At 35.2% G+C, this 16,974-nt stretch overlaps 2 protein-coding genes across 3 annotated transcripts; one reads left to right on the top strand and one right to left on the bottom strand.

The window, feature by feature from the left end:
- Positions 1 to 1,274: 1,274 nt before the first annotated feature.
- LOC129274389 (2-oxoglutarate and iron-dependent oxygenase JMJD4-like) lies at positions 1,275 to 10,755 on the top strand. The gene is made up of 6 exons (XM_054911237.2): positions 1,275 to 1,580; positions 3,221 to 3,386; positions 3,867 to 4,001; positions 5,344 to 5,611; positions 6,102 to 6,245; positions 7,753 to 10,755. Exons 1-6 carry the CDS (start codon positions 1,358 to 1,360, stop codon positions 8,155 to 8,157), a joined length of 1,341 nt encoding a protein of 446 aa, XP_054767212.2. The 5' UTR covers positions 1,275 to 1,357; the 3' UTR covers positions 8,158 to 10,755.
- A 253-nt stretch (positions 10,756 to 11,008) lies between these two features.
- Positions 11,009 to 16,950, bottom strand: LOC129260167 (U6 snRNA-associated Sm-like protein LSm5). 2 transcript variants are annotated; one of them, XR_010293535.1, is made up of 6 exons: positions 16,631 to 16,950; positions 14,589 to 14,684; positions 13,985 to 14,012; positions 13,460 to 13,532; positions 11,370 to 12,741; positions 11,009 to 11,160 (listed from the first exon to the last, which is right to left on the bottom strand). XR_010293535.1 is itself a non-coding variant. In XM_054898204.2 (5 exons), the coding sequence occupies exons 1-5, from the start codon at positions 16,671 to 16,673 to the stop codon at positions 12,700 to 12,702; spliced, it is 282 nt and encodes a 93-aa protein (XP_054754179.1). In that variant the 5' UTR covers positions 16,674 to 16,792; the 3' UTR covers positions 11,009 to 12,699. The 2 variants fall into 2 exon arrangements, 1 of the variants encoding a protein (XP_054754179.1); XM_054898204.2 differs by having other exon boundaries at positions 11,009 to 12,741; positions 16,631 to 16,792.
- Positions 16,951 to 16,974: the final 24 nt, after the last annotated feature.

The following is a 16,974-nucleotide window of genomic DNA, read 5'->3' as shown; positions in this document are numbered from 1 at the left end:
GTACAACTCAAATCAAACCCCATAGATTTCAATTCAATTTGCTGAGAGGAATCACAATTTACAGGGTGGTACCTTAACCCGGTACTTGTCCAGCTAAAATAAATGCCAGACCTGAAAAAAATTGTCAGTTTGCAGCGAGAAAATTGAAATACATGGCAGACAACAATAATTATTAAAAATACTAATAAAAAAATACCCGCTTCTCCAAAAGGCCTAATCACGAAAGAGCATAAACAGACATTACAGATTATCATTTATATTTTTTATACGTACTTATTGCCTGATTTTTATGATATATTATTTTCAATAAAGTCATGTGATTAAAATGACCAATTTTATTCTGAGTATAGGCTTCGGAAAAAAAAAAAATTTGAGTCAGTTCGAGAGAAAAAAGACCCTACTCTACATTACAGTGACATCGACATTGGGCAGGCACGGATCGGCGGAGGGAATGGGGGTAGTGCGGAAGGTGCCCGTAAAAGAACAAAAACGCGTTCATTTTTTTTTTGGGGGGGGGGGGGTGGTTGTCAAGCTTCGTGGAAGAGAAAAAATATCCTTATGTAAAGGTGGTAAGAGTGAGCATCCCTTCAATTAATTTCATTTTTTTCAATCACATATCATTTAGTTTTATTCAAAGCTTTAATTCAACAATCATAAACATGAAAATTACGAGAATAAAAAATCGATTGTCATGATGCAATCTGATAAAATCATTACTATCATTATTACCATGATCATGATCTTCTACTCCCCTTATAATCATTAGCCCTTAGTGGTGTACAGACGGGGGCTGCCCCCCAAAAATTTTTAAAGACCAAGAAAAACAAAGAGGAGAAAAGGGAAGAAAAGGATAGATGGAAGGGTGAAATGTGATATTTTTTCTGAAATTTTGATTTTTTAATAAATAAAAAATGTCGAAATTTTATAACATTTACGCATTACGAATAATAGCCCCATCAAAACTTTTGGCTCGTTACGCCACTGTTAGCCCCCAGTTATCCGACCACGCCCATATCCAATTCGATAAGTTAAACGCGCGCTGAGCGAATCCACGGAAAGGGGATTTCCCTATTTTCCAAGATTGCCGTGTTTTTCAAAATATATATAGTGATGATGTATAAATTCAACTATGTTACTGATTAAAATAACTTAAAAATATAATTAAAATATTTTAAAATTTATAATGTATTACTTATTCATAATTATTGATTTGATGAAAACAAAATTGCTGTAAATATTTTTTAAAGAATTGAACAAGTCAATTGGTTAACTGCACGTACCGTAGTGGTAGTGTGGTACCGCAAAATCTCTAACGTGAATGTTCGGTAGCAATGTTGTTTAGGAAGTATTGGCAAAGATGGGTTTGTCAGAAACCATACAAGCTCTTAGAAAAGGAGAAGGATTTGGTGACATTGCATTTGTCAACGAGATTTTGAGCTACAATGAGTTTTTCCAGTCATTTTTGTTGCCGAACAGACCTTGTTTGCTTGACAAACACGCCACAGAAAATTGGCGAAGTGTCCGAGAATGGGTGCGAGAAGACGGTACACCAAACTTTGAATATATTGAGGCAACATTTGGTAAGCAAAAAAGTCATTCCTGTTTAGTGTTTGTGTGAATGTGGTAGAATGTTATCATGGCTATTATGGGGGTGGGTTGTCCGTCATGTGAGACCACCACATATCGACCACCTCTTTTGAAACCGACCACCTTGTGCGCATTAAAATTATTGCGTATTACAAACGATACGCGCGAGAGAGTAGGCACAGTGTCCATAGGAACGGCAAGAATCGATTTTACGAGAGAAATAGAAGGGGAAAAGGTAAAAATTTAGTAAAATTTATCAAAATTACTTTGACTAGACCTGAACCCCGCCGAAAAACAGTTGTTCATACCAAGAAATCTTTAGAACAAATATCCGTCGTCAATCGTCGAATCATGTGCCAGAGCTCGCAGTGGAAGTAGTGAGACGATCATTTAGCATGTTGACATCATAGCACTGATTTGGAAGAATCAAAATATTTCACCACTGCGGCAATAATCGGCCGTAAAATAGTGTATGGTGGGTGGTCGTTTTCAAAAGAAGGGTGCAAATGTAAAATCGTCGTATTCGTTGTTCGCCGATATATACACAAATTGAATCGGAGTCGCCGATCGAAACATGGGATTCTGATCTGCTCAATTTTCTGTACAAATGAGACGAAAACTAGGTAAAACTGATAAATAATTTAGCAGATCTATACAATGCTTAGAAAATTAGGTGGTCGATAAGGGGTAGTTCCAACCATACAGACTTACAGTAACTTAGTAAATGTGCCAAAATCTTACAAAAATTTGAAAGAAATATATGATTTTCCTGGAAAAAGCTCGGCCAGTCATGTTCTCAGATTGAACAAAAAATGATTGCTACCCATTCACTTTACACATGATTGTGGGATTTTGATGAGAAAGGCTGAATTTTGAGGCCGTCACATGAAATGCCGAAATTAATTTTTCTACCATTCATATGACTATGAGTCAGATTTTTTAATGAATATCTTTCTATAATTCTATATATTCCTTGTGAAAAATTTGTGGTCGTTATATGCATCTTTTTACTAGAATCATGCATGCAGATATGCATGTGTACAGACAAGGGGGACTGTGCAGACTTGGGGGACCTTACCATACTAAAAATTGATGAAACTTTGCTTGTTAACTTTTCCAAAATGTCTATCCGGGACACACAGTAACTGAGTAGCCTATACGTTGTATATGCCCGGTAATCCATAAATTGGCACAAATCCCATCTAGCATGGTTAGGCCTGGCCTTGGCTAGGGTTTATATCAAGCAGAGGTAAGCCTCGCCCTAGGCTTAGACAAAAACTCAAAAAGCTTCAGTCTGTGTACATTGGCTGTTATGCAGACGTTGGCTATAGTTGTTGTAGGTCCATGGCTATATACAGTCACCAATACACCAATCTGGGGATGATAGTGAAATGTCAGAAATTGTTAAATATATCCCCAGAAAAGACACCGCCTGTCCAGCCTAGGCTTTGCCTTTAATAGTTTTCATTTTAGAACAACTCGGCTATCAAAGGCAAATTGTTTGTTGACAGGTGACGGTGTGGTAAAAGCATTATAAATCCATCCTCTTCCTCCTCCTCAATTCATCACCAATTCACCCCCATCATCATCACAACCAATTTCTACATTTGTCACTCTCCCTTTTCTTTGCTAGGCAATGACACTGTTCCTGTTGCTAATTGTGGTAAAGAGAAATACTATGCCCAACCTAAGGAAGACTATAAGATGTCAGACTACATCAACTACTGGAGGAAGCATATTGAGATGGACTATAGGTCTTCAGAAGGATGCCTCTATCTCAAAGACTGGCATTTTACTAAGTATGTCTATTTTTTATTTAATTTATGCATTACTCACAAGATTCACAAAATCCATTAGAGACAAATACAGAGAGAATTAAAGAATTAAGATTGGCCCGAAGTGAAAGTAACAATGGATAACAATGACCTATCAAAGCTATTTGAAAAAAAGAAAAAGAAAAGTTTAAAGTTCTAAGTTAAAAGTGTAAAAATGCTTTCACTACACACACATTAGGACAAGGTAAAAGTATAATCCTGTACATTGGATGAGGTCATAACAATTATAACTTTGGGATACAAACAACACTACACACTTCGATATCTTATTAGAAGTATGTCATGTTATTTCACTTGACAATAAGCAGGTTCATAAAACAAACAGAAAAAAACCCTTAGAAAAATAATTGGTTTGGTTGTGATCTATCCACCTCATATTAGTGTCATGTCTTAATGAGGCCTTAAGTAAAGAGTAAACCATATGTTTTGACTCTATTCCTTCAGAGCATTTCCAGATTATGGTGCCTATTTCACACCCATTTACTTCAAATCTGACTGGCTGAACGAATTCTGGGATTACAGAGACGACCAACAAGGGGATGACTATCGTTTTGTCTACATGGGACCTAAAGGTTCATGGTAAGAAAACTATACTAATATTTATAGTAAGCACTGCAGAAGCTATTTACATAAAATGCTTTAACCTACTGGAGAGTGGAGACTGAATGATTTCACTACAGTGCGTCCCAGAAAAAAAGGAAACCGGGATTCCCATGTCTTTTTTCTTCAAAGGCAAATAATTTATGATATTTTATTTACATAATCATACAATTCAATTATTTCTCTTTATTTTGATACCTAACATGAGACAAATTCTTTACGCATTCATTAGCAAGACGAGTTTGAAAGTTTGATGTCAAAACCAGGTTGCGCAGAAAAATTGGACATTATTGGTTCGAGATGCGACAAGTTTCTCTCACTGATACCTAAAATGGGAGTGGATTCGGATTCACATGTGAGTTTCTGCGCAAATCTTTTCTGATATGCTTCAAAATTTATTGTTACTTGTAATCTGTCATGCGTGTTTGATTTGCTTAGCTGTTGGTTTCAAATTCGAGATGAGATTCCACTCTTGCCATGAGTATCAAATTCATAGTAAAAAAACATTTGATAATTGTGAAATCTATCTCTGAAAACGGGTGTCCTTTTTTGTGGGACGCACAGTATAACACATATTTTTCATGGACTCCTTCCCTTCACATATGCGGGCTCAGTCTGTCAGTCAACAGGTTGGGGGGGGGGGATTGTGGATGAACTTGATCTTGTATGCTGCTGCGCTGCATACAAATATCAGGGGGTGTTTCACAAAGATTTAAGTATGACTTAAGGTCGCACTTAAATGCCGATGCGTACATTGATTAATACGCCGTAGTACGCATCCTCGTGCCATGATCTGACTGATGCGGTCATGCCTTTTATACTGCACGCTACTAGGCATTTAACTGCAACTCTAAGTCATACTTAAATCTTGGTGAAAATCCCTGTTGATTAGGTTTATTTCCACAGATTCTTGATTTAGGTGAGTCTGACAGTGGCCTAAATTATTATTTTTTCTATTGATTTAAAAGATAGGGTCTTGGTATAGCTTATTTTGGATTGAATTTTATATTTTTACTTGTTCGGTAACATGATAGAAGTAGTATACATGTAATATACTTGGCCCTCTTTTTTTCAATAGGCCTACACTTATTTTTCCTTCCATTTACTCCTCTTTACTCCTCTTTTTCCCCTTCCTTCATCATTTGAAAATTCATAGCCTGCCCCCGCCATCATGTGATGCTACCCCTGATTTAATTAATGTATTTCAATTTTTTTTGTCTACTGGTATTTGAAAAATCAGAAGAGGAGGGCAGGGAGGGTTATGTGCCCCCCCCCCAGTGGTGCCTCCCCTGGTTTAAATGATGTTATCTCTCCTACACAGGACGCCATTCCACGCAGACGTGTTCCGCTCTTACAGCTGGTCAGCCAACATCTGTGGCAAGAAAAGATGGCTCTTCTATCCTCCTGGTGCTGAAGACAATCTCAGGGATACCTTGGGCAACCTTGCTTATGACCTCACCTCCCCAGAAATGGACGATCCCAAGAAATACCCCCACCGTCACAAGGTGGGGGAGCCCTTAGAGGTCATCCAGGAGGCGGGGCAGGTCATCTTTGTTCCTAGTGGCTGGCATCACCAAGTTTTTAATCTTGTGAGTACTTACCCATGCCTGAGACACTGCCGAAGAGAACTGACCAAAAGCCAGACCAAGTGTTTCCCAAGGGAATCCGACAAGCTTGTTGCTAATCTTCATTTGTCATTATAGGCAAAACAATGGGGCTGCAGGAAAGACATGGCAAAGGCCTTTTTAAGGAGTCCCACAATATAAAACAACATTTTGCGGATTTCTCAAAGCCCTGTTAGTCTCAACTATGATAGAAAAGAGGCTTGTAGGATTCCTGCAGGAAATACCTGTTTTGACTTTAGGTATTGATTGTGTTAACTGGAATTTTATTGGACCATAGGCTTAGGATTGGGGTTGAAAAAGAGTTCATCATGTGAGGATATGTTTCAGGGGTGATAATTGTAAGTTTTAGATGAAAATCCCTTTTCCTTTAATCAGATAGTCAATCCATCAATGTATACATCCATCCATCAATCATTCAGCCATATTTCCTTCTCTCATTCACTTCTTTTCCCAGGAGGATACTATTTCTATCAATCACAATTGGCTGAATGGTTGCAACCTTGACATCACATGGAGGTTCTTGCAGTCTGAACTCCAGGCTGTCAAGAAATCAATCGAAGACTGCAAAGACATGGAGGGATGGGCAGAACAATGTCAGGTATATTCAATGATTGACACAAGGGGATGCCTAATTAATGTTTTTTTTTGAAATTGTATACCTCCATGTGGATATACCAAGTGAGTTAGAAAATAACCTTTAAACCTAAAAAATCACCAATTTGATTGAAAAAAGTGTTCTGAAAAAAAAAAACTCTCATGTATTATCTCAAAGAGTATTTTCTCCAGAATAATTAGTTGCAATCTGTATGTAGATACCGTATATGTTTACGCTCAGATAACGAAGAAGTTTTCTTTGTTGCGATGTAAATTTTGATATGTGCCAAAGTAAGGCTTGAATGCAGTGAATGTGTAATTTATTGCAAAATGTTTTTGTTAAAAATTAACATGCTAGTTGTTTAATAAAGACCTTTAAGAATCTATTCCAATGTCAATTTAATTGAAAAAGGTATTTTGCAGTGACATTTAATGCAACTCATGCACATGTAGGATTATGACTTCATGTACAGCTTAATTCATCAAGTGCATTTATGCCTTACTTTGGCATAAATCAAATTTCATATTGAAATGAATACCTCTTAATTATCCAAGCCTATTATAAAACATTTACCACATAAAAATGGGAACAAATTAATATTCTGGAGAAGAAACTCAGGATATTGATGAGAGTTTGTGTTTTGGACATATTTTTCATTAAACTGCTGATATTTTATGTGTAAACTTTTTTTTTGGCTCACACAGTATACACTGGATGAACTATAAGACTGCCCCCAATAGATATTTCAATACACGAATGCACCTTGCAGCTAGAGCTGCATAGTCCATGGTTGAAAACATGACAACAACCATTACCATACACATGCATTTTTATCATTGGATCATTACAAGTGTAATTTTAAAATGAAGCGTACCTTTGCCACATAAAAAAAACTCTAAGGTTTATGGAAGTTCACCTAGGCATGCAGTTGGTTTTAATGAATACTGAAACAAACACATTGTTGAAGATTTAGATTTTAAGGATTAACAGAGTTATCGATTTCAAAATTTGTTATTTTTGTGACATCACATGCGAGCAACTGGTAAAGAGTTCATGTGATAAAATAATTTAAACAGACCATTTTCTCAGAAAAGTAAGAATTTTTTTCCATTCATTATATCATCAGACGATTCATTTTATACCCAATTCTATAAGAAATATATTTTCAGTCATCATGAACCTTTAAAAAATAGCAATTTATAGAATTCATACTCCATGGTGGGACAGCTGCCTTTATGTGATGTCATAAATTCAAATCTAAGAAAAAAACACTTTCTTATTAATGGGTTCTCGTCAAACCTTCAACGTTATAGTTTGTTTTATTGTCAGGATCAACATTTCATTTAATAATTTAAACCAGTTTTGTGAATTTAACCCCATATCTCACAGAATTTTAGTGTTAACATAACAGATTCAATAAACAAAGCCCTACTTTAACCACTTGCATGCGTTTAGGGTTTAATCTTCCCTTTATATTCCTGTTTCTTTGTATATTTATTGTTTACTCTAGCTCATCATGAAAGCCAGTACTGGAATGGACTATGCAGAGTTCTTCAACTATCTTCATATCATATCATCAAGGAGGTTACAATCATGCAGTCAAAGTAAAATCAAGTCTACCAACACTACATCAAACACAGATGGATGTGATAATCCAATTGGAGATTCCCTAAGGACACAGTATCACAATGTTGGTTCATGTGCTCATGAATCAAGTGAAAACACTCCAGTGCTAACAAATATTGGTGATGACGCTTCGAGCGTGAACCATTTTGTATTTGATCTGTCAAGGATACAGGAGGTATTAGAGGACATGGTGGAAAATGAGGACTTTAAAGAGATAGACTTCACCAAGCTTCCACAAAAACCAGATGATCTGTTGCAAGCGATAAGAACTGAATTGCACACTGCGTGAAAAACTCATATTTGTTTTTGATGAGGAAATTGATATGCTCTTTGTTTAATATAAGTGAAACTGCAATATTCAGAGTTTTGATAAATATAATTACAGTATATGAATCATAATTTATTCCAGTCCTTCATTCTGTGTATTGTCTTACAGGTTGTGTTGTCACAATGAAAGAAAATTGAGGGGACAGGCAAGGTGTATGGCAAAAATTATCATTGAATTATAGAGGATGCATAGATTTGAAAAATATGGTAGACAATTAGGACTTCATTATCTACATGTATTTTCCAAGAACAGAAGAGGGGCGTTTTTCAAAAAATCATTTATTTAATGGCATTCAAGATTTACCTATGATACCACATTAATTCCATGGAAATATGGTTCGCTTTTAAAATGATTTGGAAAATGTCTGGAAACACAAATTTTCTGCATCGGATACCATTGGGAAAAACCCTCTTCATGAAATCTAAAAATGTTGAGTGAAGACATGGTTAAAATGTTTAGTCTTGTACCTATCAAGAGCTATCGCAAAAATGAGCAGAAGAGAAATCAATTTATTAAAAGTACAATTCTTGAAACGTCCCAATAGATGTTTGATATAACAGGGTCACATTCAGGTCTCCTTTTCTTTTGGTTCCTTACTTAAATAAACCCTTAAATTAATATTTAAAATGAAAAGCTTGAATTAATTCAAAATTATTGCTGTTCAATTGTATTTTGTCAAGGACCTCATTTGAGTTTCTACTGCAGGTTTGGATCAATGGGGGGGGGGGGGGGTGGGGATAATGTGCCCCATTTTTATTACTTTTTGCTTCTAAGAGAATTTCTTGAAAGGAAAGTACTGAAAGTGGTGATCTTTGACTTTGTTTTGCTTAATAAGTAAAATATGATTGAATTTAAAGGGGTACTCCAGGCTGAAAATAATTCACTGAGCAAATCACTGAAAATTTCATTAAAATCTGATGACTAATAAAGAAGTTATTGAATTTTTAGCTCATCCGGCCCGAAGGGCAAAAGGAGCTTATGCCGTGGCGTCCGTCCACAATTTCAAAATGCTTCTTTTTTGCCATTTCAAGTCGATTTCAATTCTGTTTGCTTTATATGATAGCACTAGGTGGGGGATTCAAAACTTCTACACAGAATTTTGAAACTCATTAAATATGCTAATTTATGCGCATTTTTCAAAATTCACAAAAATGCTTCTTAGTCATTTGTTGACCGATTTTGAACTTTTTGCTTCCATCTGGTAGAGCTTCATCAAACTTCTACACAGAATTTTGAGTAGAACAATTTTTATGCTAATTTGTGCGAAATTAATGCATATTTTTAAAAATTCACATAAAATGCTTCTTCTTCTGAATTTGTTGACCGATCTTGATTTTTTTTCTTCCAACTGGTAGAGCTTCATGAGGTTCACCAAACTTCTACACAGAATTTTGAAATTTTGAGTAGAAAATTATTTATGCTAATTTATGCGAAATTCATAAATCACAGAAAATGCCTCTTTATTTGTTGACTGAATTTCAAAATGCTTCTTCGTCATTTCAAGTCTGATTTCAATTCTGTTTGCTTTTTATGATAGCATTGGTGGGGGATTCAAAACTTCTACACAGAATTTTGAAACTCATTAAATATGCTAATTTATGCGCAATTTTCAAAATTCACAAAAAAATGCTTCTTAATTTGTTGACCGATTTTGAATTTTTTGCTTCCATCTGGTAGAGCTTCACCAAAATTCTACACAGAATTTCGAAATTTTGAGTAGAACAATTTGTATGCTAATTTATGCAAAATTAATTTATGCATATTTTTAAAAATTCACATAAGATGCTTCTTCTGAATTTGTTGACCAATTTTTTTTCTTCCATCTGGTAGAGCTGCATGGGGAACACCAAACTTGTACACAAAATTTTGTCTAGAAAATTATTAATGCTAATTTATGCAAAATTTATTCATAAATCACAAGAAATGAATTTTCTCCTTCATTTGTTGATCAGTTTCAATTTTGTTTGCTTTATATGATAGCTCTAGGTGGTGATACAAAATTTCAACACAGAATTTTGAAACTCATTAATATGCTAATTTATTCATATATTTTCAAAACTCACAAAAAATACTTATTTGTTGATTGATTTTGGTTATTTTTGTACCATCTGAGAGCTACACAAGAGTTCAGAAATTTTGACTAGAAAATTATTTATGCTGATTTGTATGAAATATATTCATAGATCACAAAAAATGCTTCTATGTCATTTCTTCATCAATTTCAATTCTATATCCTCAATTTATGTCACCAATATCATTCACTACAGTGTCAACTGGGCTGAAATTAAAATTGTGTTAAATTTTGTTGCGAGATGCCGGATGAGCTCCACATCATTGATGTGCTAGTTAATGTTTAGCAACATTTTGTGAAAACAGTTACTGTACATGCATGTCATCATAAACATCAATAAGTGGGCAGATGATGTTTTGTGTATATCCCCACTTTCCTTTTTCTTATGTCATTACATGAAATCATAATTGTTTAATATTTTTAAATGTGTATATATATGACTTCTTTGTAACAAATAAATTGCAGCAACGATTGTCTTACACATTAAATCAGTAGTCAATCCAATTTTTTTTCACAATACGTGGGGATATCAGCTTGCTAACTGTTCCATCAAAATAATACATTCAACTTTAGAATGTTAAATCTTATCAAATCATATTTTCAGCCTGGATTACTCATTTCATTCTTAAAGGTGTGGGGTCCACAAATCTAGATGTGGTTTATTTAAGACTCGCAAACTATCTGGCCCTCATACAGTAAACATATCCAACCAAGATACTGCAAACTAATACAAAATACAAGTACATGTTTATGAACATGATCTTTTTTATTAAAGAGTGTTGCCATCAAGAGTACAAATACAGTATGTACAAAAAATACAGAACCTTTACCACTTTTCAACAAATACTTTTTTTTTTAAAGTATGGTACATTAATACACTAGTCCTTGGGGGTGTTTCACAAAGATTTAAGTCGCACTTAAATGCCGACGCGTACATGATATGCAACGCGCGATCTTAATGATAGATTCGCATTAGTGCGCGTCCTCATGACACGATCTGACCAATGTGGTCAAGCCTTTTATACCGTACGCAACTCGGTATTTAAGTGCGACTCTAAGTCATACTTAAATCTTTGTGAAACACCCCCCTGGTTCCTCAGATGTCTATAATGTTGCAGTCACACTAATGATACCGACTCTAAACCCGACCAATAGCATGCTTTTGAAAATGTTAGTTTGATCGGTCTAGAGTCTGTTTCATTGGTGTGACTGTGCAAGCCACAGAATTACAGTGTAATTATTACAGTGCAATGCTTAGGGATTAAACTAAAGTATAGGACTTTCAACCATAATGTGTGAATGGGCTCCTGCTTCCTGATAATTTTGGAAAAGGTCCTAGCCCTGTAGTGTGCTAGGAAAGGAATGTCTACAATTCATGACCGTTTTAAAAACTATCCCTAGAAGATTTCAGCAGTCAGAAACAATTTTGTGATGAACAAAATTAAACATGTACATGAAGGCTATTTGGGAGGGTTAAATTTTGAAATAATCAAAAATTTAAATTTCTAATACTATGATAGTACGACCTCTAATTTATGAAGAAAGGTAGAGAGAAGAGAGAGAATTACGTCAATTTTGTGATAAACAAAGTTAGACATGTATAAAGGCTATTTGGGAGGGTTAAATTTTGAAATTATCAAAAATTTAAATTTCTAATACTATGATAGTACGACCTCTAAGTTATGAAGAAAGGTAGAGAGAAGAGAGAGAATTACGTCAATTTTGTGATAAACAAAATTAAACATGTATAAAGGCTATTTGGGAGGGTTAAATTTTGAAATTATCAAAAATTTAAATTTCTAATACTATGATAGTACGACCTCTAAGTTGTGAAGAAAGGTACAGAAAACAGAGAATTACGTCTTGTGAGATTACAGGTGTTTGACAATTGAGTACTTTGTAAAGATAAGGAATTGTCACAACTACCCATAGCATTTGCAATGTAGTGTTTGGACTTGAATAGCAATTAAAGGATTAAAATTACAAAGACGTTTTAAAATTTACTTGTTAACCTGGTTAAATGTCAAATTCTTTGACTGTATTTTTTTTAATTACTTTTTTTCATTAGCTGGTCTGCAGGAAATTGCCCCGGTGACTGGCAGCATTGGTTGGGCACTGGTCAGTTGGACCCGGGCCTGAAAACTACTAACATGACTAAAACAAAATAAAAGCTTGGAGCTATGTAGACACTTTGATTTATAAAAAGTATATTTACAGGGTAAGGTTTCAAAATCAAATAATAGATAGCATTATTGATGGTGTTGACAGTCCTGAAATATGGATGATTCATCAGTTTGCTACCCTCGGTATTTCCAACAGAGAGGTCACAATGCACAGAAAACGTCCTTCTTGAAAAACTTTTTAATCATACAAGTGATCAGCTGTACAATGTTCTCCAAATGATTGTCGATTCACTCATGTAGAGCCTACAATCAAACTTCTGAACCTTCTGGTCCTTCGCTTCCAGGGATAAGCTGTCAATGAACAAAGAAAATAAAACCAATTTGACGATTCTCATGAATGAAATGTAGGCATTTGATATATGATGAATTGGATGGGCAATTACAAAACAGAAACAATTCACTTACATCACACTAATATTATTGTGTAAATGAAAAGTAGATTATAGGTGTTGATCTCTAGGCCAAGCATATATTTTTGTTATTTTTTTAGTCATGACCTTCTTTAAAACAGACAATGCCCTAATTTTCTAACAGATATAACCATTTAGACCAGTTGAGAAACCTAAAGGATAACTAAGGTTTGGGAGAGGATGTGATAAATTAGATGGATTCTGATTTTCTAAAAAAAGGTCTGAGGAATCAGGTAGCTAAGATTCAAGAAATGGTAAGGAAGGTACATTTCATTCATGTCCTCTCCAATATAGTAACTTTTTGTATAGGACTTTATTTTCTTAAAAAAAAATCTATGCTCATCAATTTGAACCATTTCAGATTTTACTTGAACAAAAATACAATAACATATGCATTTTGGGGTCAACTATGTAAGTTTTGAAATGCTGAAGCTTAGAAAGGTGTTTGAGAAAGTTTGCATACCATCATCTTGAGTTATTCTTGACCCATTTTATGAAGACTTGAATTATATTCAAATCAAACTGAAATTTAGACATATTTGCATTTTTAGGGGGGCCGGGGGGGGGGGGGGGGGGTGGTGATGTGAATAACAACTTACCATTGTAATATTATTCCCATTCAAAAGAATCTGATCCAGTTTGGTGACTCTCCTACCTTCTGATGTTGTTTCACTTTATAAAGAAAAGAACATAAATTTCTTAGTTTATAACTAGATTTGTCAAAATTTGTCTTGTCAAAAATTCTCTAATCTAAATCTGAACTCACATTATCCACTATGGTTTCAAACTTTCAATACAGCAACATTTTTACAAATGTAAAGTATGGGTTATTGGGTATTTTGAAAACCTTGGTTCCCCCCCTGGAAGAGTTATTGGATATTAAATGACCTGTGACTTGTAAGACTAAACTTGTCAAAAGATACCATCATACCCCTTGTATCCATCTCTGGTACCCATTGAACCTGGTAAGAATGGTTTATTCTACAAAACCACTGTTGGTTAATGTCCTTGTTCTCCTTTAGAGATGTGAGGAATGAATGAAATGCGACATCACAATAATCATTTACAATACAGGCAGTTTCTTCAAATTGAATGCACAAAAGAAAGATATACCCAGTACTTACAATTCTACAACATCTTCAAGTACCATGTCTGTTGAGGAAGCATGGTGTCAAGGCTTAAACCAAATCATGGGAATCTACATTCTACACAACTTTAAAATATCACAATTCAGTGAATAGTAATCGAACAAAACAATGGTAGAAAATCAGCAGTACCAATAATAATATGATGATAATTATACGGTAATGAAAATGATGATACTACTACTACCACCACTTTTATGCAATAATAATACTTAGTAGTATTAGCAACAACAAACAAATTTAATAAGTAGAATAAATCGATAGTGACCGCATGGGCCAGTATCAAAGTAAAGACCTAAACTAAAGCTAACTGGCTGGAGTGTGAAGGCATTTTGAATCATGATATTGAAAATTACATTAACTACAGAAGGTTAATATTGATTCTTTAACTCACAAATTTACATGAAAATGTAATCAAAAGAGATCATTACTGTAGACTAGTTTATTATTACAACAAACATTTATTTTCCTCATTAGACTTTTTTTTTTCACTCCAACACAAGAATTCTATTCCCTTTTTTAAATGACATTTTAACCAATGATTTCTGTCACAAGTTGATTTATTAATATTCAACAAGGATACTGACAAAGTCATCAAAGCCAAGCAGAGTTCCAACAATCTCCTTGTCTGTCTTCATAACAATGTGAATCCGGGAGCCAATACATTTGTCAACAAGTTCTGAAAGATAAAATCAAAGAGCAAGAATATGATTTAGACCACAGAATCAGTCTCTTTATTGGCAGAGTTGTGTTCAAAATTTCAATCAGGCTGCCTCCAAAAAGAGGAGAAATCTTAATAGTAAATGTTTTAATACTCAACTCAATAGGTCTCTGGATTTGATCATTAAAGAAGAATGACAAGCTAGAACAGTCTAACCCATGATCCTTTCAATTTACTTCGTCAGAACAAAACACAATGTTTTATGACTGACATGTAGTTTTAGTTACAATATATTCAAATGCAACATGCAGAATCTTTTTCTTTTGGCATCAAATAGTTATAGGTTATTTAAACTAGTGCAACACATTTCTAAACTAAAGAAACTTATCAATAAGATTAAAATGTAACAACCAGTTAACGATAAACAAAACTATCAAGAAACATATCAATGAAACTCGAGAAGCAAATTAATAGAACTCTAAATAAGTTACAAGATTGTGACACACATAATGAAAAACTTCCCCATTTATAATTTTCATTTTTTGGGAGGACAATATTTCGGCAATGAAAAGTATAAGCTCAATCAAATCACTTTTCCTACTCGACCCCTAGGTCTGATATCTGACAAATTCAGTAGCGGCTGGGTTACCCACTTGCTATTTTCCAGTCAGTCCACTAAAAATAAACTCACGCACCCCACCCCTCTCAGCTTCAGGCTTGTCTTGACTACATCGGGGAGAGGAATTTTTTCTTTTTAGTCACTTTCTCATTCATCCTCCACTCTCGGCTCTAACAAGTTAGGCAGTATATTATAGACATGGTAGAGCTAGCATGGGCGTAAACTCCAGGGGGGACAGGGGGATGCATCCCCCCTACCAAAAATAGTAGGGGGACACAATATCAAATGTCCCCCCTACTATTTTTGGTCTTTCATGGAGAAAAATACATCATTCCCAATCGAAATAATACATATATTTTGGACTAAATGACCTCATACATTTTGGGTGAAAACCTCTTTTTTGCTTGTAATTTTTTTTTTAATGACCTTATATTTTGGGTGATTATTATTTTTTTGCTTGTCAAAGTTTCCAGCCCCTGTTCCCCCTACCTTTGGGGACAGATTTCTGCCCAAAGTGCCCATGAGAGATAGTAACTTTAGATACCGTCTGGCAGAAGGGATAGCTCGGTCTCAGAGTCAGAACAACTATCTTTGTGGCGGTAGCACTTTAATAGTAGGTTGGGAGTCACGTGTCCGGACACTTTATATTTTTGAAGACTTCTTTTTTGTCTTTGAGTTTGAGTCTGACTTTGGATTTAATACATTAAAATTATGAATTCAATAGTTTTAATCATCCTCTATTTTGTTCTCTATAATATTTCCTAACCAGAAGCGGATCTAGAGGGGGGGTTGGGGGGTTGCAACCCCCCCCCAAAAAAAAAAAAAAATCCGGGGACCATTTTTTAAAATCTTATCTTTTTTTTAAAACTTGTAATGCAAGAAAACGCCATTTTCACACACAGATTTTCAAAATTTTTCCCTACTGTGGGAGGGGGACACCCCCCTCCCACACCCTCGCTCGCTTGGACTCGGTCGCTACGCTCCCTCGCATACCACCCCAACCCCCCCCTTTATAAAAAGCTGGATCCGCCCCTGCTAACATCTTGTACTAAAATTTGATGAAACTTCGCTCGTGAATTTTTCCAAATGACTTTCTAAAATTGATCGTCCGGACGCACAACTTGTCCGGACATACAACAATGGTAGTGGTAGAGCCAAAAGTTCAAAACGGTATGCCGCGCGTGGCCTCCGTACTGCCAAGCCGTGCCGGCAGGCAACCGGGTCAGAGCGGGGAGTCAGCCGATGAGCTGAGCTGAGCAAAGCATGACCACGGGCATCTGAAGTTGCTCTTATTACGTTACTTAGTCTTAGATAACACCACGTTCATAGAAAACAAGGGTCTTACCAAGAGGTAAAAGGTGAGATGGGTTGGAAGTACCGGTAGTCATACTGTCGTGATTTTAATTTTATTTTGATCCACAACCCCGTCAAATCGTTGTCGTTCACCGATATGCGATAGCAACTTCCAGTCAACTCAATTTCCAGATTAATTTGTCTCTTAGAAGTCGTTGATGATGTTTTTCATTTTTTTCCCTTAAAGTTGTGTCGAAATGTCTTATAATTTAAAAAAATATGAAAAACATACCCTTTAATATTTTTTTATCCCTAAATAAAAATAATATTAAATCAATTTATGTTACTATACTTCCAATATTTTTTCTTATTGCTTCTGGCCCGTTTGGAATTCGA

The sequence above is a fragment of the Lytechinus pictus genome, chromosome 1 (assembly GCF_037042905.1).
Source record: "Lytechinus pictus isolate F3 Inbred chromosome 1, Lp3.0, whole genome shotgun sequence".
NCBI classification, from domain to species: domain Eukaryota; kingdom Metazoa; phylum Echinodermata; class Echinoidea; order Temnopleuroida; family Toxopneustidae; genus Lytechinus; species Lytechinus pictus.
Note: the sequence above shows the minus strand (reverse complement) of the source record. Positions and strands in the feature narration are given on the sequence as shown.